This window comes from Coprinopsis cinerea, assembly GCF_000182895.1.
Source record: "Coprinopsis cinerea okayama7#130 chromosome 3 map unlocalized cont3.3, whole genome shotgun sequence".
In the NCBI taxonomy this organism is placed as follows: Eukaryota; Fungi; Basidiomycota; class Agaricomycetes; order Agaricales; family Psathyrellaceae; genus Coprinopsis; species Coprinopsis cinerea.
Window position 1 is genome coordinate 2,437,467 of NW_003307542.1, and position 21,126 is coordinate 2,458,592.

At 52.4% G+C, this 21,126-nt stretch overlaps 10 protein-coding genes across 10 annotated transcripts; 7 read left to right on the forward strand and 3 right to left on the reverse strand.

The window, feature by feature from the left end:
• Positions 1–137: 137 nt before the first annotated feature.
• On the forward strand, positions 138–4,765 carry CC1G_06889 (glutathione transferase omega-1; the record flags this gene model as incomplete). The annotated part of the gene is made up of 17 exons (XM_001830571.1): positions 138–732; positions 799–919; positions 969–1,199; positions 1,253–1,370; positions 1,424–1,566; positions 1,619–1,874; positions 1,929–2,006; positions 2,056–2,195; positions 2,251–2,396; positions 2,447–2,569; positions 2,620–2,948; positions 2,997–3,160; positions 3,208–3,371; positions 3,423–3,883; positions 3,931–4,000; positions 4,053–4,170; positions 4,225–4,765. The coding sequence occupies 17 exons, from the start codon at positions 138–140 to the stop codon at positions 4,763–4,765; spliced, it is 3,798 nt and encodes a 1,265-aa protein (XP_001830623.1).
• A 227-nt stretch (positions 4,766–4,992) lies between these two features.
• On the forward strand, positions 4,993–6,051 carry CC1G_06890 (hypothetical protein; the record flags this gene model as incomplete). Its single annotated transcript, XM_001830572.2, has 4 exons — positions 4,993–5,097; positions 5,163–5,265; positions 5,320–5,780; positions 5,836–6,051. The coding sequence occupies 4 exons, from the start codon at positions 4,993–4,995 to the stop codon at positions 5,932–5,934; spliced, it is 768 nt and encodes a 255-aa protein (XP_001830624.1). The 3' UTR covers positions 5,935–6,051.
• On the reverse strand, positions 6,000–7,302 carry CC1G_06891 (metalloprotease). The gene is made up of 7 exons (XM_001830573.2): positions 7,208–7,302; positions 7,034–7,142; positions 6,928–6,980; positions 6,671–6,871; positions 6,465–6,606; positions 6,241–6,406; positions 6,000–6,185 (listed from the first exon to the last, which is right to left on the reverse strand). Exons 1-7 carry the CDS (start codon positions 7,276–7,278, stop codon positions 6,079–6,081), a joined length of 849 nt encoding a protein of 282 aa, XP_001830625.1. The 5' UTR covers positions 7,279–7,302; the 3' UTR covers positions 6,000–6,078.
• Positions 7,303–8,263: 961 nt separating this feature from the next.
• On the forward strand, positions 8,264–11,616 carry CC1G_06892 (lipase/esterase; the record flags this gene model as incomplete). The annotated part of the gene is made up of 12 exons (XM_001830574.2): positions 8,264–8,434; positions 8,488–8,510; positions 8,568–8,590; positions 8,644–8,818; positions 8,879–9,030; positions 9,084–9,164; positions 9,217–9,282; positions 9,332–9,549; positions 9,598–10,031; positions 10,085–10,206; positions 10,259–10,842; positions 10,891–11,616. 12 exons carry the CDS (start codon positions 8,264–8,266, stop codon positions 11,614–11,616), a joined length of 2,775 nt encoding a protein of 924 aa, XP_001830626.2.
• A 110-nt stretch (positions 11,617–11,726) lies between these two features.
• On the reverse strand, positions 11,727–13,237 carry CC1G_06893 (protein kinase subdomain-containing protein PKL/CAK/ACAD; the record flags this gene model as incomplete). The annotated part of the gene is made up of 7 exons (XM_001830575.1): positions 11,727–11,888; positions 11,951–12,157; positions 12,214–12,565; positions 12,626–12,904; positions 12,960–12,991; positions 13,040–13,048; positions 13,100–13,237. The coding sequence occupies 7 exons, from the start codon at positions 13,235–13,237 to the stop codon at positions 11,727–11,729; spliced, it is 1,179 nt and encodes a 392-aa protein (XP_001830627.1).
• Positions 13,238–13,725: 488 nt separating this feature from the next.
• On the forward strand, positions 13,726–15,956 carry CC1G_06894 (heat shock protein; the record flags this gene model as incomplete). The annotated part of the gene is made up of 5 exons (XM_001830576.1): positions 13,726–13,785; positions 13,841–13,889; positions 13,951–14,212; positions 14,265–14,340; positions 14,400–15,956. The coding sequence occupies 5 exons, from the start codon at positions 13,726–13,728 to the stop codon at positions 15,954–15,956; spliced, it is 2,004 nt and encodes a 667-aa protein (XP_001830628.1).
• Positions 15,957–16,265: 309 nt separating this feature from the next.
• On the forward strand, positions 16,266–17,997 carry CC1G_06895 (hypothetical protein; the record flags this gene model as incomplete). Its single annotated transcript, XM_001830577.2, has 4 exons — positions 16,266–16,355; positions 16,421–16,851; positions 16,913–17,159; positions 17,215–17,997. 4 exons carry the CDS (start codon positions 16,266–16,268, stop codon positions 17,995–17,997), a joined length of 1,551 nt encoding a protein of 516 aa, XP_001830629.2.
• A 62-nt stretch (positions 17,998–18,059) lies between these two features.
• CC1G_06896 (dynactin subunit P25) lies at positions 18,060–18,838 on the reverse strand (the record flags this gene model as incomplete). Its single annotated transcript, XM_001830578.1, has 5 exons — positions 18,060–18,148; positions 18,203–18,305; positions 18,355–18,493; positions 18,557–18,741; positions 18,794–18,838. 5 exons carry the CDS (start codon positions 18,836–18,838, stop codon positions 18,060–18,062), a joined length of 561 nt encoding a protein of 186 aa, XP_001830630.1.
• A 116-nt stretch (positions 18,839–18,954) lies between these two features.
• Positions 18,955–19,874, forward strand: CC1G_06897 (hypothetical protein; the record flags this gene model as incomplete). Its single annotated transcript, XM_001830579.1, has 2 exons — positions 18,955–19,506; positions 19,578–19,874. The coding sequence occupies 2 exons, from the start codon at positions 18,955–18,957 to the stop codon at positions 19,872–19,874; spliced, it is 849 nt and encodes a 282-aa protein (XP_001830631.1).
• A 345-nt stretch (positions 19,875–20,219) lies between these two features.
• Positions 20,220–21,001, forward strand: CC1G_06898 (hypothetical protein; the record flags this gene model as incomplete). The annotated part of the gene is made up of 2 exons (XM_001830580.1): positions 20,220–20,398; positions 20,452–21,001. 2 exons carry the CDS (start codon positions 20,220–20,222, stop codon positions 20,999–21,001), a joined length of 729 nt encoding a protein of 242 aa, XP_001830632.1.
• Positions 21,002–21,126: the final 125 nt, after the last annotated feature.

The following is a 21,126-nucleotide window of genomic DNA, read 5'->3' on the forward strand; positions in this document are numbered from 1 at the left end:
TCAGTGAACGAAAGAGATAAAATTAGAACAAGACCGCGTTGTTTGGCGCCGGCGCTGATGGCAAGCAGAGTGCTGATGTCGGCGAGTCTAATCAGCACTTGGAACTCTATCCTCGTCGTAGAGGTCGCCGGTCCACGATGAACTCGTATCCACCAGAACTGCTGGTGCAACTCGCACCAGTCATGTTCGTCGCCGGTCTCGACGTCCCACCGCCACCGCCTCCAGACGCAGAAGGCAACGCGTCCAAACCAGATCCCTTCCAAGTCCTCGCCATCCGTCTCCGCGAAGCCCTCACAAACCAACGCAAGGTAGCCATCTGGCAATCCGACAAGTCCAAGACCTTCCAAGTCATACTCGTAGACAAGGACGTGCGCTTCCCACCACGCAAACTGGTTCCACCCGACGACCCACAGTACTCGAATGCACATTCGCCACTTTCGCCCTTGACGCCTTCGTCGCCTCTGTATCCGGATGGCTTGATAGCGCCGATTTGGATACGGAAACATACAACTCTCGTGCCTTCCGTTTTGGTAATGTTTATGAGGATATTCGAGTTACCTCCGCCTATACTTCGAAGTCCGGAAGACGGTCCTGAACTCGAACGGGAGAGGGCTGAAGAGGAGAGACGCAGAGATGCTGAATTGGCTGCCGAGATTGCACAACGCAAGAGGGGAACTAACGAACGTGGAGTGAAACTCACCGTCGTTCTCATGGCGAGCCGGCGTCTACTGGGTATGTCCCTTCGAGATCTCGTGGTTATGGGGAGCAAACACATTTAATGCCAAAGGTTACTCATAGACGATCCAAAGTTGGACGCACGGCTTGCTTTTATTCGGCGGCAAAGTGGATTGGATTCTCGAGCAGCGTTGTTCGTCTTGAGCCCGGTTAGCCCAAGTGAATTGGGCGACTTTGTCAAGAGGTGCGGTGTATGTCCCTGAATGACCGTACGCGAACTGATGATCGCATAGTCTCCAACAAGCTCTTTATGAACCCGCATTGGAATACTACACGGCCCACTCGAAACGAGTACGAAGGAAGCGCAATCGACATTCACAAGCGACCACGTACACCAACCCTGCCATTGCCCTCGCAAATCCTAACGTCGCTCGACCGCTCCGGCCAGAAGGATGGACAGTTCGATACGAGTACAAGATGGCGTGCTTCGCTGAATTCCGCGGTGAAGATGAAGTCGCCCTCAAGTAAGGCATCAGACCCGCAATCAACTCTCTACTTCTCCTCATGAGGCCTACAGACATTATCAAGATGCGTATAGCGCCTTGATCATCATGTTCGGCTCGACTGCCATTTTGCCCCCGCGAACAAAGCGATGGGCAGAAGCCAAAGTACTGGCTGACTGTATCAACATCAAGGTGGTCATCATTTCCTCCCACCCGCGACGTTTCATTGAACTCCCTTTGTACAGATCGTCAAACTGTACCTCTACAACAATGAGCACGCTCTAGCTCTTGCGCATCACAATACCCACATACGACAATTCAATGACCTTTCGAGAGGTTGGGGGATTGGTGAAGAGACCTTCGAGTTCTGGGGCTGGGTTGCACGGCAGTACGTTTCCCGATTCCTCGCAGCGCCATAGTGTCCCTGAGTTGTCCGCCAGGTATCGGATATTGGCCGAGTTGATTGACCAGGGTACTCGATCTGGACTCCTTATCCCAGTCCACAAACCTGTCGCACCACCTAACCCAGCCACCGCCGCGACGCGTGCTGCTATGGGTGTCGCCGAGTTGGACGCTCTACGATCACTTGGTATCAACCCCAGCCATGCCCTGCAGCATTCGGGGTATTACTATTATATGGCTGCGAAAGCTACGGACATGCGGCGTGAACGGTTCTTGGCTGCTGTCGAGGCGGAGGTACATTCTTGCCTTGCCTAAAGTCGAGATTCACCTGAGCTGATTCCCGTGCAGAACAACAACCAACCGATCACCATTTCACCTGGATTCGCAAACGAGAAAAAGGTCGATCACTTGTCGCTTGTACTGGAGGTAAGTGCGCCGCGTGTGCTGTCGTATTGCCATTCTCAGACCCTGTTAGCTATACACCAAAGCATATGAAATGTTCAAGAGGTATAACCCGCCATCACAGGGTCAATCTCCAGGCCGTCTGACTATGCTGATTGCCTACCGGATCGCGGAGATTTATGCCCTGTCCGGGAAGTACGACATGGCCATCCGGTGAGACTTTTCGCTACTCTACGCGAATTCGACTCTGATTTCACGGCTGTGGTAGGTTCCTGGAACGCATCGCCAAGACGTATAGGAAAGAAGGCTGGTACCTGATGCTCAGGCCCCTCCTCGCCAAATGGTACCACTGTGCACAGCAGATGCCCGATGTGAACCTGAGCATCAAACTGCTTCTCGAGATGATGGGCCATGGTAAGGGAGTCGCATCCTTAGCTTATCCGTTTAATGACCTTGCCTCGTAGAACCGGCTGAGGATGATGAGCCGACGTCTCTTCAGGAGGATCTACTCGCTGTTCTGCAAAGCACCGTTCCAACATCCGACGATGAGGTGCTCGTGTACGACTTTGAAGACACTTTGCCTATATGTGAGCACCGGTTACATTTGCCTGTGTTCTGAGAGCTGATGCTCGAAAAGTCGAAACCAGCGTTGCATTCTGGGACACTGAGGTTCATGTATCACAGCCAGCTGCCTTTCAGCTATCGTTGTCTGCCCCTCCCCGTGTCGTTGTTTCGTCCCTACCCATAACGTCTATGGAAGTACACTTCCTAGGATTGAATGAGCCTTTGGTCGTTCGACACGATGATTCGGAAGAAGTGGTAACGCGGCCAACGCGGGTTGACCTTGGCAACATCAAAGTCGGCGACGAGACTCCTTCAGAGGTTTCTGGTCATTTGCGATGGGGACCTGGCAGCACGGTCGTGTTTACGGGGACGGTGTCTGCCGAGCGGCCTTCGAGGTTGACGGTATGTTACCCTACTCTTAGGCCGCCTATCAAACTGACACTGGTATAGGTTGAGAAAGTGTTGTTGAACCTTGAACAGAATAAATGGAAAATCCAGATGCCGTTGTCTTTGAACATGTCTAGGACCAGCTCGCGGATACAACCTCGATGGTTGCGTTCACTGGACCCGCCCAGGTTCATTCCCGTCAACCGTCAAGAGTTCTCATTCGCCATGTGCGTACTAATCTGTCAATGAGATACATGGGCTGACATCCATTCAGTGTTAAACATCGACCCCATCTCGTTGACGTCTCGATATCTCACCACACACCTTCATACCTGGACGAAGATTACGAGATTCACATCCAAGTTACGAACCGGGATGAGAAGGAGCTCGATGTCACAGTTGACATCCTATTGCAGCCATCCGACATTGACTATGCGGGTATGTCGTTCAGACACGCAATCACGGTTCCCAAACTGACGAACTCCTTAGTCAACTCTATCTCCATCGATGACCAGGTTTCCACTGGGCTGATTAAAGATATCCAACTAGGCAAACTCTTGCCTGGCATGACCGCGTCAAAGATTCTTCACCTGTTCAGTGCCGGTGCCGTCGGGGATCGCGCTCTGGATATTTCTGTCACTTCCAGTGCAATTGTCCTTTCCGAGGAGTCATCTGACGAAGAGGATGCAGAGGAAAGCGAAGAACCTCCTTCGCCGACTTCGTTAGACAAGACGGCACATCAGAGAACAGTCATCATTCCAACCATTGCGCCATTCGACATTAGCGATAATGTTGTCTATGCCAGAACGCGGAAGGAATGGCCCGCTCTGGCGGATCTATCTACATTCCACGAGGAGGGCATTAGTGCTCACGAGGCATCCATCAGCTTGCAATGCATTTGTACCGGCCCTTGGGGTATTTTCGTTGAATCTGCCGCTGTCGAGATTGATGTGAGTTTCTCCTGACACTTCCATGGATTGTACTGATTCGACAATAGAAGAGTAACTCTCGGTTCAAGCTCCTGGACTCTTCGATAGACATAGAAGACTGCAACTTGTATCCGGGAGGTAAGCAATCCACGTGCGCTCTTATTAACCGTGTTCCTGAATGCCTTCTTAGAATACCTTCCTGGGGACGAGTTCTCGATATCCTGCAGACTCGCGCTGATTAAGTCAGACCTTGTATCCGAGAATCAACCTATTCCAAGCCCAGGGAAGTTTATCCTTTCTTGGAGAAGGTAAGGTCCTCTCTACACTCGCGCCTTCCGAAATCACTGAATTCTTGTTCTAAGAATACTCCCCGATGGAAGCCACGGAAAGCTTTCGACTACGACCACTTTGTTGCCCATTCTTCAGCCGCCCATGGACGAACTCGTAGCACTGATGGACATCGAGCCTACGGGAGTCCTCCACAAGCCGATGCCTATGACGATCATCGTGCGGAACAACCACCCTCATCGTTCGGCGAATGTTACCGTCCAACTTGACCCTGACTCTGGGGATGGATTTGTGGTTTCGGGTGTGCGAGCTGCCAGAGTGCCTGTTCTGCTTCCTGGATCCGAGGAAAGGATAACGTGGTCGATCATCCCACTGGAATGTGGCTATGTGAGGGTTCCTCGGATAAGGGTTCTGGATAGACGTAAGGCGATTCAGACCAGCGCTTCGGAGGATACGCAGGGCCATGATGGGTTCGTTGGGGAACCGGTGAAGGTTGTTGATCTGAGGAGAGACCGACGGTATCGCATCCCTATTCAGGGAGATGAGGGTGAAGATGGTATTGATCATGACACCGGGACGGAGTTGGGAACCGTGCTAGTTCTTCCTGCTGTGTAAACACCATTTCTGCTAGCTTTTGTGAATATTGTGCCTTTATTTTCGTCCCAGTTAGTCATCTCACTGGAGTTGGTGGTTGCTCGACCTCGTGGTGGGGTGGTACTAATCTACGGGTATTAGTAAAGAGGTACCAAGACAAGCATCAGTTGCTTATGACGCAATTCTGGCTGTATATATGCCGATAGGGGCTCTTCAGCCCAACTCACTTGCTCTCATTTTGAAGAACCATGGCTATTCCTGACGCTCAAATTCATCCCGTTGCTACTGGCGCTGCTGCCGCCTTGGTAGAAGCGCACCAAGCCCCTCAAGAGTTGGTCTTTTATGCTGGATGGGTAAGTCCCCGAATCACTGATAATACATACACCTATCTCCTATCTGACCGACTCCCACCGAGTAGTTCTGCCCATTCGTTCAGCGAACTTGGATTGCTTTGGAAGAGAAGAAAGTTCCTTATCAGTACAAAGAAGTCAATCCTTACAAGAAGGAACCAGAGTTCCTCGGTAAGTCGCGCACTGTGTTCTCTGCATGATCATCGGAATTGAACTTCGTGGCAGCAATCAACCCCAAAGGCCTCGTTCCGGCACTCGCATACAAGGGAAGGGCATTGTACGAGTCCCTCATCCTGTGTGAATTCCTTGAGGACGCCTTCCCAAACCACACCAAACTCCTCCCAGATGACCCTGTCGAAAAGGCACACGCCCGAATCTGGATAGATCACCTCTCCAAGACCTATGTCCCCGCCTCACATCGCCTCTTGCAAGCCCAGACACCCGAGAAAGTCAAAGAAGGGCGCGATGAAGTGGTTGATTCTCTCCGCAAGTTTAGTGAGCAAATCAGGGGCCCGTTCTTCCTTGGTGAAACGTTTAGCCTGGTTGATGTGGCTGTTGCGCCTTGGATTGCGAGGGACTATATTCTGAGGGAGCATCGGGGCTTTGATAGGAAGGACGTTGGACCAAAGTGGGAGGAGTATGCCAAGTTGATTGAGAGCAGGCCGTCGGTGGTCCAGACTTCTAGCGTATGTGGAAGCCCTACTAATTTCCGAGTGAACCCCTAGCTGACGCGTATTACAGGATCGGGAACATCTCGATGTAATCTATGGTCGCTACTTGCGTGACGAGGCGCAGAGCGAGGCTGCCAAAGCCATCCGAGCTGGTCGCGTCATTCCTTGAGCTCTTCCAAACTAAGGATGTCGAATCCCTCATTCAGAAGTATCACATCACGCCATAAATAGTAACAAGCAGAGCAATTGTGGAACTGGGAAGAATTGAAAGTGCTATTGTACAAAATCGTGAACTCGAATCGTCCATAGTCCCTTAGAGACCAATACCGCGGTAAGTAGCAATCTGTGCACGGATTCGTTCGATTTGACCCGGAGTTAATTCGGTCATGCAAGCATCGTCGCTGTAGTCCATGTAGTTGTCTGTTGATCCACTGGTCAGACTATACAACATGTCCAATAGGAAAGGGAAACTTACTGATGGGGTCGACTCCACCGCCAGCGCAGCTGTCACGTCCTCGTGGGCAGCCATAAGCAGGGCTGGCCTCAGGAGGGGTGTCATCGACGTAGTCGCCGCTTCCGAAGCAGCCACCTTGGAAGGTGTGGTAAAGGCCAAGCCAGTGGCCGACTTCGTGGGTCAAAGTCTAACCAGAGATGATTAGAAACGTAAGAAAATGAGCAGATGATGCGGAAGAAACCTACGTGACCAAGGTTGTATGGAGCAGAGGTTCCACCAGGGAGAGAGGAATGGAGGATAACAACACCGTCATCTGACGGTTTACCGGCAAATTCCTGGGGGAATGTGGCATATCCAAGCAGCCCACTGCCGGAGCCTGCTCGGAAACTGTATTCAAAGAGGTGGAGTAAGTCTGCATGAATACACGTAGCAACGAGTAGCCATGACGAACCCAACGGTGTAGACGTTCAAGTCGCGTGAGCTGCCAGTTCGGAGAGTAGTCTTCATGGCCTGTTGCTGCGCGGTGTTGGGGGCGACACGTTGGAACCAGTCTACGCTGGTGGTTCGAGTGGTGTTGGCGAGCACCCAGTTGATTCCTGCTCTAGCGTATGCGTCGTTCAACACCCTGATTTGGTTGGCAATCTGGGCGTCGCTACGAGAGAATGCTCAGTCTCCGGTAAAGCTGCACTATGGTGAAAGTGAACTAACGTCACGGAGCCCCCGGAGGTAGAAGCGTCCTGGCTGATGACATGGAAGTAGACCTGCAAAACCAGCGTTGGAGTCGTGTCAATGGCGTGGTGGAAGTCAAACCTACATTGATAGTGGTAGCCTGGGTTGAAAAGTCACTGGGTGCAACACGGTGGGTAGCAAAGTGCGATTCGGCGGCGGCAATTTGCTCCTCTGAGATGTGTGTTCCACACGTTCTGAGAGGTTAAGCTTTGTTGAGCAACCCCATTCTCAAAAATGTGGAACGTTGTGGACAGCGTACCTTCTTGGGGGTACCGCGGAAAACGCTGATGTGATCCCGAGAGCGAAGGCTACGAGAAGCGACGACAACATGATGTTCTGGGATAGGAAAGCCAAGGAGAGGAACGACGGGATGAGTAGCAAAGAATTAGAGAAGGGCTTTTAAAGGCATCGGACCACCTGCAGGAAGTTCAAGGCCCGGAACGCATCAATCGAGGTAGATATGGATAAGATTGTACGGGAAAACAAGAAGGCCAGGAAGAGACGGTTGGTTGAAAAATCCGGCCGCACAAATGAAGGGCTGAGTTATCTTCGCTCCGAAGAAGCAAGATAGTCTCATCGTGCATAAGAGCTGCTAGTCAGGGGATGCTTGAATCCTCGATCCGAAAGAAGCCACCCCATGCTGCAAGAGCTTTCCCATCAAGTTCTCTCTTTGAGAAGACAACTCTAACGCCTCACGAGGCCAGAGAACACCGGTCGGCAGGCGATAGTGCTGTTATTTATAGGATTCTATTTGCGGTGCCTTTGTGCAAGGAACCACCAAGGCAGGGCTATCGTCGGGTAAAACCCCATATACAAGTCGCAAGTTGCCATTCATACCCCAGATTCACGGCCGAACAAGAGAGAGGAGGCAGAGGGGAGTCTATCCGGTAGGACCGTCGATATGAAGGGATGTCCAGAAGCCTCGGTTAGTCGGGGAATACACGGAAATGCGGCTGAACCAAAAGGGCGTGTTCGAAGGCGGTTCCAGCTTCCAAGGGGTGGGAGCGATCAGCAGTCGTGAACGCGCCGCGCACGACGGAATCGATATGACAAGCTCTGAGTGCGGTCGTGGACGATATGCTATTGATATTCCAACACGATGGCGAGTGGCGGAGGTCGTGGTCTGTCGTGGTTCCGGCCAACGGTCAACGTCAACGCCATGACAAACAACCGCGAGGCTTTCATTGGCACCGCCATCTCTGTCGACCCGGGTGAACGGCATGCCTTGCGCTTCATTTGAGACACGGTTTGTGTGCATTTCATTTTTATTCTTCGCGCCCCACTTGTCTTCGCCTTGTTGAATGCTTCAGCGACAATGGTACTCGGCAACAGACTCACCACAGAAGTCGGATTCAAGGTCGGACCCGTCCTGCTCGAGGTTTTAGCCAAGCACTACCTCGACCGACCCGGAAAGGATGGCGACGAGAACAGCCCAAAGCTGCGCAAGGACGATATTCTATACGACGAAGCATTCACAATTGTTAAAGTACGTCCCCGAGAATGTGCTTCAGTTCCGCCCTTGTACTTAACCGCACCCAGGCATTCCTCAATGCCGCAAGCTGGTACGTAGAACCCGTGCTTCGGATCGTTTGTTAAGTTGTCCCTGAATATTCCACAAGGCATACTGTAGAAGACCTGCAAGGTTAGCTTCCAATCCAGGTGGCACTCAACTGTACTGAGCTAGGGCTTGAATAGCGTTCTCAAACACCCGTACACCGTCACCACCATGGGTACACGTCTTCCGTACCACTGTGCCAATGTCGTGTTGCGATGAAGCCGCTTCCTATCTAATCAGCGCGCTTGGCGGAGAAGATGTCTGCCGGAGGGTCGTCGGTGGGGTCAAATGGTGGCAAGTGAGAGGGATCGACGGGTGAGTCTTGAATTGCATCAAGGATGATTGAAACTGACTCTGTTGTTCCTAAATGCGCAGCGTGGACGCCCAATGGATTGCAGCCAAGAAGGATTGGAGAGAAGCCAAACGCCGTTTCAAACAGCGCGGCGAGAAATACTCGACTGCGAATGAAGAAGGAACGTATGCCAAAGATATGGATGCTATGCGTTGCATTCTGTACTTGCATGGAGGTATGAGTGGTTCAGCGCCACAGATTAATGAGGGCGCTAACATTCCGGAATAGGCGGCTATTACTTTGGGAGCGTCGACCAAGAGCGATACAGCATCCAAAGGCTTGCCAGGAAGATCAACGGTCGCGTTTTTGGTACATGGCTTACCACATCCTTGTCCTTCCGCCAACTTACGACTCTACACAGCTATCAACTATCGACTAGCACCTCAGTACCCTTTCCCCTGTGCTCTTCAGGATGCCCTTGCTTCATGTGTGTTTGCTCTTGGTTGTACCAGTACCCCAGCTTACACTTCTTGCAGATCTCTACTTGATTAGGCCTCCGACTGGCGCTGAACATCAAGCCGTAGACCCTGCCCATATCGTCATCGCAGGAGATTCTGCAGGAGGCGGCTTGTCACTGGCTTTACTTCAGGTTATCCGTGATACTGGCCTCCCAGCCCCCGCTGGCGGCATCTTGATTTCTCCGTGGTGTGACCTCACCCATTCGTTCCCAAGCATACACCTCAACACGAAGACGGTAAGTCTTGACCTCGCCGTGGACATCCAGTCGCTCACTCTTCTGAAGGACGTGATACCGGATTGTGGGTTGTCGTTTCATAAGCCAAGTCCTCTCTGGCCTCCCCCACCCCCAGAAATCTCCGACCGCGTTCATGCTTCGATTCGACATCGCCTACGTCAGGTATTCAACAAAGACGATACCCCGGCTGGACACACCGATACCATAATTTCGCATGACCAGAAGTCTGGGATTGAAGGACTTCCTGTAGATGTTGGCACCACAACCGCAGTTCCGGAAGAACAGACGAAACTCGTCGAGAAGATGGTGTTCGAATTAGACAACGAAACCGTGGAAATCGAAAGCCAGTTCCACTTCTATACCCGCAATTCGCTCTTGGTGCATCCACTGGTCAGCTCAGCGATGTCATACCTAGGCGACCTGCCCCCACTGTTCTTCATTGCGAGCGACAAGGAAGTGCTTCGGGATGAAATCATCTACACGTTCGTGCTCCTGCCTTGTCGGTGTGACACTCTGACCGATCGTTTAATCGCAGTGCCCATCGAGCGGCGGACCCAGCCAAATTCCCCGTGCAGGAAAGGTGCCTCGATCTGTACCCTACTCTGAGGAAGTACAAAGAGATGAAGCCAACCTCGGTCCATCTACAGGTGTATGATGGTAAGCTGCCTAGATGCACTCGTAGCGGCAATCTCTAACATTCTTCCTTCAGACACCGCGCACGTCTTGCCCATCCTTTTCGCGTTCACCACACCGGCCAAGTTCTGTTTCAGAGCCATGGCTAATTTCGCGAAACTGGTAACGGGAATGCCCCTGGTTGCCCCATTAGTTGCCAAAGATTCCTTCCTCTCTCAGAAAACAGACGGGAGCAAGACCAACAGCCCCGTAACACCTTCAGGTTCTCGCCGCGCGTCGCTGTCTGCCGAAGCCGACGCTTCAGTGTCCAAGAAGCGACGAATGTCCGCCATCTTCCTCCCTTCTAATACAACAAACGAGCTTTCCCCGGCGAGACCATCCCTTCGGCGTTCACTCTCGGCGAGGTTGGGCTTTGGTTCGCCGAGGAATTCTGGGAGCCCCGAGACTAAACCCCAAGTGGAGAGCCCTCCCACCATGTCCCAACAGGACTTGGTGTCAGAGCCCAAACCTATCGCTGAAGCAACAGGCCCACAGCCTTCCCGTGGGGAAACGACTGCGAGCGACGTTGCTGGTCCCAGGTTCAGTTTTTCCAGATCACGTTCGCCTCCTCCCCCAGGCGAGCGATATGCTGGCGAGGTTTCTTTCTACCAATCCATCAAGGTTCGTTCAACTTCACAAACGCGGACATCAGCTAACTCGCCTTCACAGAACCCCCAATCCTGGGAATGCGGCATGGTCAGAGAGCGCGTTTCCACCGAAGGCATAATCCGACCTCTCGAACCTGCCTCCGAGCTCGAAGCGATGCAGATACCAGATGAAATCCTAGGTCGCATATCGGAACTCGCAGTTCGACGATACCTCGATTCCCAGAAGGCGTACGACAAGAAGTTTGCGCACACGTATAAGCAAATTGAGAAACATCGCAGGAGGAATTTGGAGAGAGCGAAGCAGGATACGATTAAGAGGATGTCTAAGATTAAGAAGAGCATGAGGGATAGGGAGCTGAAAGAGAAGGGCAAAGGGACGAGTACTGGGGATAGTAGTGAGAAGGAGGAAGAGGATTTCAAGGCGTTCCTGCTTTCGACCCCTGGGTGGAGTTGTGCATGGGCGTTGGACGAAGGCGAAATGCCACCTCCTAGCAGCATCGTTGCCCGACGAGATACGGAAGAGGCCAGACAACTTGCCGAGTTCGCTGATAGGACTTTGTTGGGAGGAGAACGGGACCATGCCTTCAGCGGGAACAACCTGTGGTCGGTTGTCATAAACTTCTTCACCGTCAATCCAGACAGGTCCAAGTCAGGGTTCTTCGCGACGAAGGAGAACCAGCAACCAGAGTCGTCCAGTAAGGAGGAGCCCAGGCAAAGCCGTCGCGCGAAGCTCAAGTCCAAGTTCATGCCTTTCCATGGTCATCACGAGAAACCTTCGGACTCGTAAAATTATATCTCATGTTATCTAGAATCCCGATTTTGCCTCTATTTCGAATACCTGGTATGCTTAAATGTAATGGTATATCCTTGTAATAGATAGACCGCCGCGGTTCTTCGCTAGAACTTGGCCTTGGGTGTAAGAGTGATACCCTCGTCCTCCAACACGAGCCGCGCCAGCTTTCCGACGATGGGGAACAATGTAGCATGGATATGAGCATGTTCCGAGCTCGCTTGTCGACGGGCGTAGCGAGCTGCAATTCCTTGCGAGATGACGGCCAGCTTTAGGAGAACCGAGTTAGATCCGACTGTTTTGGCAACAGAAAGACATTTGTTTCACCCACCCTGAACAACATCCAACTGCGGACGAACACCATTTCCACAATGGGGTATGGCTGCTTGAGGAGTCTGCAGTATTCACGCTCAAGATCTTCAAGAGGAATAGGAACGTCAACGGTGGTGTTCTTAAATCCTCGAAGGAAACCTGGAGCATCGGAGAGGTTCTTCAGGTCGATGGCCCATGGTTGGGTAAGGTTACCCAGATCCGCGAGCTAGGAAGCTCGAGTATCAGTGTCAGGCCAGGAGACGTCGGAAGTGCTGATCTTACAGGGCTACCAAGGGTGCAAAGCTCCCAGTCCAAGATCCCAATGACATAGTTCTCGGTAGGATGGAAGATGAGGTTATCCAGTTTATAGTCTCCATGGACAATACGGAGACCGAGTTTCTTTTCGTCAGGGAGGTTGGCGCGGTACCATGCAACCAACTCGTCGTAGAATGGGATGTTTCCAACCTTTCGTCCGGTATCGATGTCGACTGCCTCTGCTTGTGCGCTTGACACGCGAGAAAGGGATTTGATTTGGCGAGGGAAGTAGTCGGATGAGGGGCCAAACTTTTCGAGGCCGACTTCTTTGGGATCGACGGAGCCCAGAGCGGCAAGGGCACCGACGGCAGAGAGCCAGCTTCGGGTGGTTTGCATGTCAATTCACCCGCGTAACCGAACATGATATAGCCGGACATACCACTCCCTGCGGTCCTTTGGCGAAACCTCAAGCATCCGCACGTCGGTGAAGATACGCCCATCCAAGAACTCCATGATATAGAAGGGAGTGCCCACAACTGAGGAATCCTCGCAGAGGATGATAGGTTCAGGGACCGGCACTTTCTTCTCCGTTGGAGTCGTGGGCTTGAGGTTGTGTTTGTGGAGGGCAGCCAGGATCTGGTATTCACGTTCAACTTGGTGAGCGGTGGGCGAAAGAAGTTGGCCGGCGGGTTTCTTGCGAAGCACGAATTTCACTCCACTGGGTGCAATGGTTAGTCGGAATGAGGTGGAGGCCGATGCAGGCGTTTACGCACTCGGCAGCGGTCAAGAAGTAGGTGGGGTTCGACTACAACAGAGTCAGTGCAGCTCAGAGTAACGCGCACAAGTATGTTACCTGTCCAAACTGGGTATCCAAGTTAGTAACAGAGAAAACATGAACAACTGGCCAACATACCTTGAACTGCTTCACGGCGACAGGGGTTTTGATTGACGTGTTCTGGTCCAAATACCTGTTCAGACTGTCAATATCGATATTGGCGCGAATCTCGCCATATTCGCCGCCAATCTTCTTTGGTTGCTGCTGTTCAGACATGGTTGGGGGCGAGAAGGAAGTGGTAGGAAATGAACCGTTGTGAATGTCTTCCGGCTACGATTAAAGGGCAGCAGGAGTATATTGATTCCCGGAATCGGCTTTAGTTGTACCGGCGCGGGGAACGACGGGCGCTATTTTCGGCGACTACATCCAGCAAGGGCGCCAAAATTCGGAATTCCGGGAGGGTGTGCCCACGAGGAGTGAGAGGATCTTTTTCATGCTCGCTTAGTCGTCTAGGATACAACGCTGCAAACCCTGAGCCTGGGACTGCCCAGCATTGGTGGAGGGACCCTGAGTGTGGTGATTTGATGGGATCAGTAGCCAATCACGGGTCACCAGCGAGACTAGTCAAGTACGACGGTCACGTGTACTCATTCTCGAAAATTCGGGCGTTGCCGTTATAAGCGAGACAGCGGAGTACTTTACGGAACCAAAAATTTTGAAGTCTCTTCATCCCTTTCCTTCATCTTCTTCTTCCTCCAAAAACAATGTTCGCCGCTGCTCGTAGTTCATTGCGCTCGTCGGTCTCGAGGACTGGCCACTATGCCGTCAGTAGCGTTCCCTACCACGACAGGCGCCCAGATTACTGACTTGTTCCCATAGGCCTTGCCACGTACCATGATCGCCCGCAACATGAACTCCAAGGTCAACGGTATGTGTCATTTTGCGGCTTTCTACCATATAATTGAAGTCTAACCAATGCTCTCTACCAGGCCCCGTCGTTGGTATTGACTTGGGAACGACAAACTCTTGTGTTGCCGTCATGGAAGGCCAGTCATCGCGCGTCATTGAAAACGCTGAGGGTGCCCGAACAACGCCCTCAGTTGTTGCTTTCACCAAGCACGGCGAGCGACTGGTTGGTCTGCCAGCGAAGCGACAGGCTGTTGTTAACGCAGCGAACACTGTCTTTGCTTTCAAGCGTCTGGTTGGTCGTCAATACAGTGACAAGGAAGTGCAGGACGACGCCAAGCACTGGTATGCATTTTTTTACTCCCTCTTCCGCTTAGTCATTTACATTCTTTTCAAGGCCCTTCCAAATCGTGAAGAAGTCCGACGGTCACCCCGCCATTGAGGTCGACAACGGCGGCAAGCGACAGACCTTCGTAAGTAGCCAAGTCGTTGAGCGCTTGGGCGGTTACTCACCACTTACGTCACACATCAGACTCCCGAAGAGTTGTCGTCAATGGTCCTCGTCAAGATGAAGGAGACCGCAGAGCAATACCTCAACAAGAAGGTCAACCATGCCGTTGTCACCGTCCCCGCCTACTTCAACGACGCTCAGCGACAAGCCACCAAGGATGCGGGTCAAATTGCCGGTCTTGATGTGCTTCGAGTGATCAACGAACCTACCGCCGCCGCCCTCGCCTACGGCTTGGACCGCGCCGACAACTCTGTCATTGCCGTCTACGATCTCGGTGGTGGTACCTTCGATATTTCCATCTTGGAGATGCAGAAGGGCGTCTTCGAGGTCAAGTCCACCAACGGTGACACACATCTTGGTGGTGAGGACTTCGACGTTGTCCTCGTCGAGCACATCCTCGCCGAGTTCCAGAAGGAGAGCGGCCTTGACCTCAAGGGTGACCGAATGGCCATCCAGCGTGTCCGTGAAGCTGCGGAGAAGGCCAAGATCGAGTTGTCCTCCACTCAACAAACCGAGATCAACTTGCCCTTCATTACGGCTGATGCTTCGGGTCCCAAGCACATCAACCTCAAGCTTAACCGCTCTCAGTTTGAGGCATTGGTCGACCCCTTGGTCAAGCGCACTTTCGACCCATGCAAGAAGGCCCTCTCCGACGCTGGCGTCAAGGCTTCCGAAGTCAACGAGGTTATCTTGGTTGGTGGCATGACCCGTATGCCCAAGGTCGTCGACACCGTTAAGAGCATCTTCGGCCGCGAGCCTAGCAAGGGCGTCAACCCTGATGAGGCTGTTGCTATTGGTGCTTCTATCCAAGGTGGTGTCCTCGCTGGCAACGTCACCGACATTCTTCTCCTCGACGTCACCCCTCTGTCCCTCGGTATTGAGACCCTCGGTGGTATCATGACCAAGCTCATCAACCGCAACACCACCATCCCCACCAAGAAGTCCCAGGTCTTCTCCACGGCTGCTGATGGCCAGACCGCCATCGAAGTCAAGATCTACCAGGGTGAGCGTGAGCTCGTCCGTGACAACAAGCTCCTCGGCAACTTCAACCTCGTCGGCATCCCTCCCGCCCCCAAGGGTGTCCCTCAAATTGAGATCACCTTCGACATCGACGCCGACGGTATTGTCAACGTCTCCGCCAAGGACAAGGCCACCAACAAGGACCAGTCTATGACCATTGCTTCTTCGTCCGGTCTCTCTGATAAAGACATTGAGCGCATGGTTGCCGAGTCCGAGCAGTACGCTGAGGCTGACAAGGCCCGTCGTGCTCTCATTGAAGAGGGTAACAAGGCCGACTCTGTCTGCCACGATACCGAGAAGGCCATGAACGACTTCAAGGACCAACTGGATGCCGCTGAGAAGGAGAAGGTTTCCAAACTTCTTGTCGAGTTGCGCGAGCTCGCCACCAAGGGTCAAGCCGGCGATCCTTCCGTCACCCCCGAGCAGATCAAGGAGAAGATCAGCGAGACCCAGCAGGCCTCTCTTGGTCTCTTCCAGAAGGTCTACGAGAAGCGTGCTGCTGAGTCCTCGTCGTCTTCGTCGTCCGAGTCTGAGAACAAGGAGGAGAAGAAGGACTAAATCAGTTCACCTCACGTTCATCCATTCGTTTGTACCCTATACTTTGGTTCCGACTAAACACTTCGTCGGAGGGCCGCGCTCACTTCTAGAGGTCCTAAAAGTAATGCCTGTTCATGATCTATTTTACATATTGCTATTCGATGTACACCCCCACTTATCCTTACGCATAGTAATTGCTAGTCCTGCATTGTAATAATCCACAACGCAATTCATTTTTTTCGTACGCGAAAAATGGAGCCTGGACCTTGTCACCGGAAGCTGTTATAATTCAATCAAGCTTTTCTGCTCCGCCAATGTTGCTCGTTGACTATGACGTTGGGGATCGATGAGTTACCCGACGATGTGTTACTCAAGCTTCTTGGACACTGTGAACTAGACGATGTACTTGCTTTTTGTGCGGTCAGTATCTGATTCTCTGATTCGCTTTTTTTCGAGCCAAGTCTGATAATCTCCGGGCGCTTCAGACATGTAAAGGGCTCAGAGCATTGCTCGACCAACCGACCGTATGGATCTACGCACTCCGGCGTACAAGACAATCCATACCATTAGCCTGTCCTTTCCATGCTGACCTCTCGGCCTACTCTCTACCTGAGCTTAAACGGATTGCGCACCAAACTCTTCGTCGAATGCGTAACTGGCGTCTGCCGAAGCCCAAGCTCTATGGTACCCCTCGCAAAGCCCGACTGGAGGCCCCTAAGCAAGACATCATATTCCAGGTGCCCGGGACGGCTCTGTATCTGTTGCACTCGAGGACGACAGGGATTGTAACGTGCTGGGATGCTGGACAAGAGAAGACAGTATGTCCTTCGATTAGCGTTGCGGAGGTGATCTTGGATGTTACCCCTGGACGGGACGAGCCTGGCTGTTTCACGATGGGGTTGTTGACGAGACAATCGTAAGCCCTCCTTACTCCTTCGTTTGAGCCCGGTTACTCAACTGGATGCCTATATCTTCAGCCATTTCGGACACGACGAATACCTTATCATCGTTAGTTTGCACCACCAGTCGGACGGACATGTTTCCCTCTCTGTAGACTTCAAAGAAGCAGTGTATCCCTTTGGGTGGCATTCGTTTGCCACTTTCTGGACGCAGGAGATTATCGGAGTGCTTGTTCAGTCGGGGAATGGGAATGACGGCTTGCATATTCTCGTATACGAGATCAAGAGTAAGAGACGCAAGTTGATCGCGACTGATATTCCTGGGGTGAGCGCGTTTATTCCACTCATCTCGACCATATTGAACTAGGGGTTCTCCGTAGACCAACGCGACAATCCATCAATCTGGAACGACGACCGTGAAAGACGACCTCTTCATCATCGAGGAAGATGGGCAATCTAACGTCTACCGTGTCCCAGGCTCAATTCTGTCCTTCAACAGTACGGACCATGAACCTTCAGTGCTACCAGCGCCAGGCCATGAAACATCCGACTCGACTCAGTCAACATACAAAATCCAACTCCTCAAAGACCGCAGGACATTCGAATGGGACTGTGGAGAGGGAGATCCATTCCCGTTAGGGGCTCTCTCAAGTGCATGTCATTACGGTGTGCCAGCGCTCTCGATCCAAGCGGTTGTCAACCAGATACGAACCAGATCATTGAGGGACGAGGAGAGCATGGATGAGGACGACGAAGAGGAAGACACAGTCAGCCTACGTGAATCCATATACGTTAAGTTTTGGACCGTCGAAGTGGATGAAGGTTGGTCAGAAGGGAAAGTGTCGACGAGACCGAAGGCTCAGCATCTTAAACCACGCCATGCTCTCGGCATTCAAGGAGAACTGGTCGTTCCAACAGACGCAACATGGCAGTTACTCATACTAGCCCATTCAGGGAGGGGGGCGATCATGCTGATCGACGTTGGGGACAAAGCGGTTTTGCAGCTGGCGACTTTTCATGAAGACGGGTGCACAACGCACCAGTTGGAAGTCCCAGACGATCTTGACTTGTGGTGCACGTATGGGCTTACAATAGATGATCATCGTGGTGTAGTTGCTATTCTGGATAACCATTCATGTTTGTACGAGCTGCCGTATGCATAGGGTATAGTGGTCGATGCAGATGAAAGAAAGCAGGCGTGTGTGCTTGAATGTATTGTAGATCTTTAGCCTGGCTGGAAGCGCATATAATACTGCTTTGTGTGGGCCTCTACCATTTCTTGTGTTGACTCTGGGAGGTCTTCCACGAATTCACCTAAGTGGGACCAGGTGAGCAAGGGACTGCAGAACATGGGTTGGCAGGGCGCACCTGGCGAACCGGAGAAGAGAGATAGTGCAGGGATAACTGTGTTCGGCGGGATGATGGTGTTGTCTGCAATCTTTGCGCAGTCTTTGATGATCGTAAACTTGCCCTGGCAAGACTTGGGTAACAGGACCGAGGACGAGGACATGGCTACTCACAATGACGCAGTTCTTCCCAATCTCGACGTGGTTTCCTATTGTTGCAGCTTCAACGACACTATTGGCACCAATATGAACATGGTCTCCGATCTTCATGGGATAGTAGTTGAAGTTTCCGCGATATGTCTTGTAAGGAGGCCTTTCCGTCAGTCAAAACCTTTGGTTCCCGGAAACAGCCAACAGGAAGCACACAAAGCGCTACCTCATGATGCATCCTTCTCCAACAAGGCAGTACCGTCCCAGAGAAATGACAACTGCATGGCCAGGTCCTGTTCGTCGCAGGTCGCCGCGAATAATGGCACCACTGGAGATGATAGTCTTGCCGCCCAGGATGATGTTCTGCGGGCCTGCGATGGTTGCTCGACGCGAGACCTTGTTTCCTGTGTCCTAGAATTCCTGTTAGCATGTGTATACGCGTCGTCTAGACCAAAAAACGTACAGTTTCGATGAATTCTGCCTTTGAGTAGTAGATGGGTGAGTCCATGTTCGCGTTCCATCAATTCCGGTGTCCAAATCCGGAGCAAATAGAGCGGGTAACGGCCAGCGACACGGCACAGGCGCGTCTGCGCAGAATTCCTTTTCTCCTCGTTGACTACCACAATGTTCTCCAGGGCTGTCGGGCTGCGCTGTGCAGCTTCAAGGGGTCTATATGGCTGGAACCGCCAGCAGATGCCCGTACTCAGAACACTGGCAACTCTTTCGACACGTCGGAACTTATCACAGCAGCACCAACTTTTATCCCGACAGCGCCTAAAATTGGGTTTCCCGGCAGCTCACCTAGTTCGCTGCAGAGCATACTCGGACTCTGCAGACAAAACCGACAAAGAAAAGCCTTCAGCGACAGGCGTATTCCAATACACCGGCCCTTTTGAAACTACATGGAGAAGACTGAAATTGTTTTCACTCGCTTCGTTCGGACTTACCACCGTCTTCTCACCTTTTATCTTCGTCGTCGAGTCCAGTTTGCCCAACTCTGCCCGTATTGCCCTTGCAACATTGGCCGTGGGTACCTCGGGCTTCAGCACATCGCTCGTAGCATGGTGCGCCAAACCCTACGTCACAAAACTACGGCGTTATACCCCCGAAGGTGAAGACGGGGAAATCCTCGAATTGACAACGAGGAACCTACTTTTGAAGGATAGGATCACAACCGTAAGTTCATCGAATCAATTTATTTTTCCTTCCGAAGACACCGCTTATTCTGAACCGGGGTGCCTTGCTAGGTTTACGACCCCGAATTCTTAGTCGAGACGCGGCGACCTATGGCCAAGTGGGAACTTGCGAAGACAGTTGTTCTCCCTCAAACCCGAGTTGCCTCAGAAGGAAACGATCTAGTTGGGAAACAGGAGACTGTCGCCGAGACAAGGGACGAACACGGCAAACTCATTGGCAGATGGGTGGTCGAGTGGAAGGAAGGCGGTGAAGGACATTGTCACCAAGCCGGATATGTCGTTAGGTATTGCTCCATCCGCTGGTCCTTGGTTTTGCTGCGCAGGAAGCTCATTGTCGTGACTCTTTAGGCATTTCAATGTTCATGAAGAGCTTCTTGGTTGAGATAATCAACTATCTCATTGCAAGGACCTTCTTCCGGTGTCCTGGACTGTGGACTCCTACGATATCCACATGGGATGCCAAGGCGGCGTTTTCTAACCGTAATACTTGTCACTCGCCCTGTTACCCACTAATCAATAGAAGAGATTGACTCTGCCGAATGCGGTCTCCATGAGCCCGGGGAGGATTCACCGTTTACCAAAGCTGCCAGTAAACAGGGCGCAATTTGCGAAACTTATAAAAGGGCTAGGCAGGCAGAAGGATGTCTCTATCCAACCGCCTTCCTTTCTTTTTCCCTTCGCAGAACATCTGAGATGACCCGCTTCGCCTTCCTCGCTCTTCTGCCTTTGGCTTTGCAGGCTGCCGCTCTCAATATCAAGAGGGACAATGGTGGAGAAATCAGCTCTTCCCAGGCCGTCGTGACTGTTTTCCCGACCCGTGCCACGATGACTGTCTTCCCCACCCATGCCCCCGAGGCTACTGTCACCTCAATGTAAGTTCCTCTAACCTCTTTATCACGAGGATTTCCCACTCAATCCTCAACAGTCTGGTGCCAGGAAGCACCTTCGCATGCGGTGACTCGACCTTCACGATCACCATCTCTGAGGCGAGCACCATCGGAGTGTCCACCACATTCGCTAGGCCTACAAGCTCTGTCCAAGCCAGCCATCCAATTCCCAGCAGCTCTTTCGGCGGCGTCCCGGTCCCTGTGGAACCCTCTAGCTCTACTCTAGCAGGCGGCGCGACTCTCGCGAGGCGTGACAACGGCCCCGTCACCGTCAGCACCGCCTTTGCAAGCCCTGTTCCTGTCATCACTGGGGTCCGAGGCACTGCCAGTGCCAGTGTCGCGCCCAGCAGTGTGCTCGGGATCCCCACCTGCCCCTTCCCTACCGTCACAGTCACCCAGCCTGGTCCAGGAGGACCCATTAGTACCAGCTCTTCCTTGCCCCAGGGTACCGGAAATGGGCTCGGGGGCCAGGCGGAGAGCGCGACTGGCGATGACTCGGATGATAGCGGGAGCTCGAGCATCCATGGTGCCTTTGTGGGGACCTCCCTCTTGGGAGCCGTTGCGGTCGTTGCTGGTGCTTTGCTCTAAGTTTTTCTACTCCTTGAACATTGTATACCACTTCAACATCCGTATGAGTCTACGATACGGACTACATTCCTTTATCGATTATGTTACTATGTCCGCGATTTTTGTCGTCCATAATGTTCGCATTC

Coding starts and splice junctions, on each gene's coding strand:
- CC1G_06891 (XM_001830573.2), bottom strand. CDS start 7,278: ATGTTGTCGTCGCTTCTCGTAGCCTTCGCTCTCGGGATCACATCAGCG. Junction 6,981..7,033: donor CCCAGGCTACCACTATCAAT/GTAGGTTTGACT, acceptor CTGGTTTTGCAG/GTCTACTTCCATGTCATCAG. Junction 6,872..6,927: donor ACCTCCGGGGGCTCCGTGAC/GTTAGTTCACTT, acceptor ATTCTCTCGTAG/CGACGCCCAGATTGCCAACC.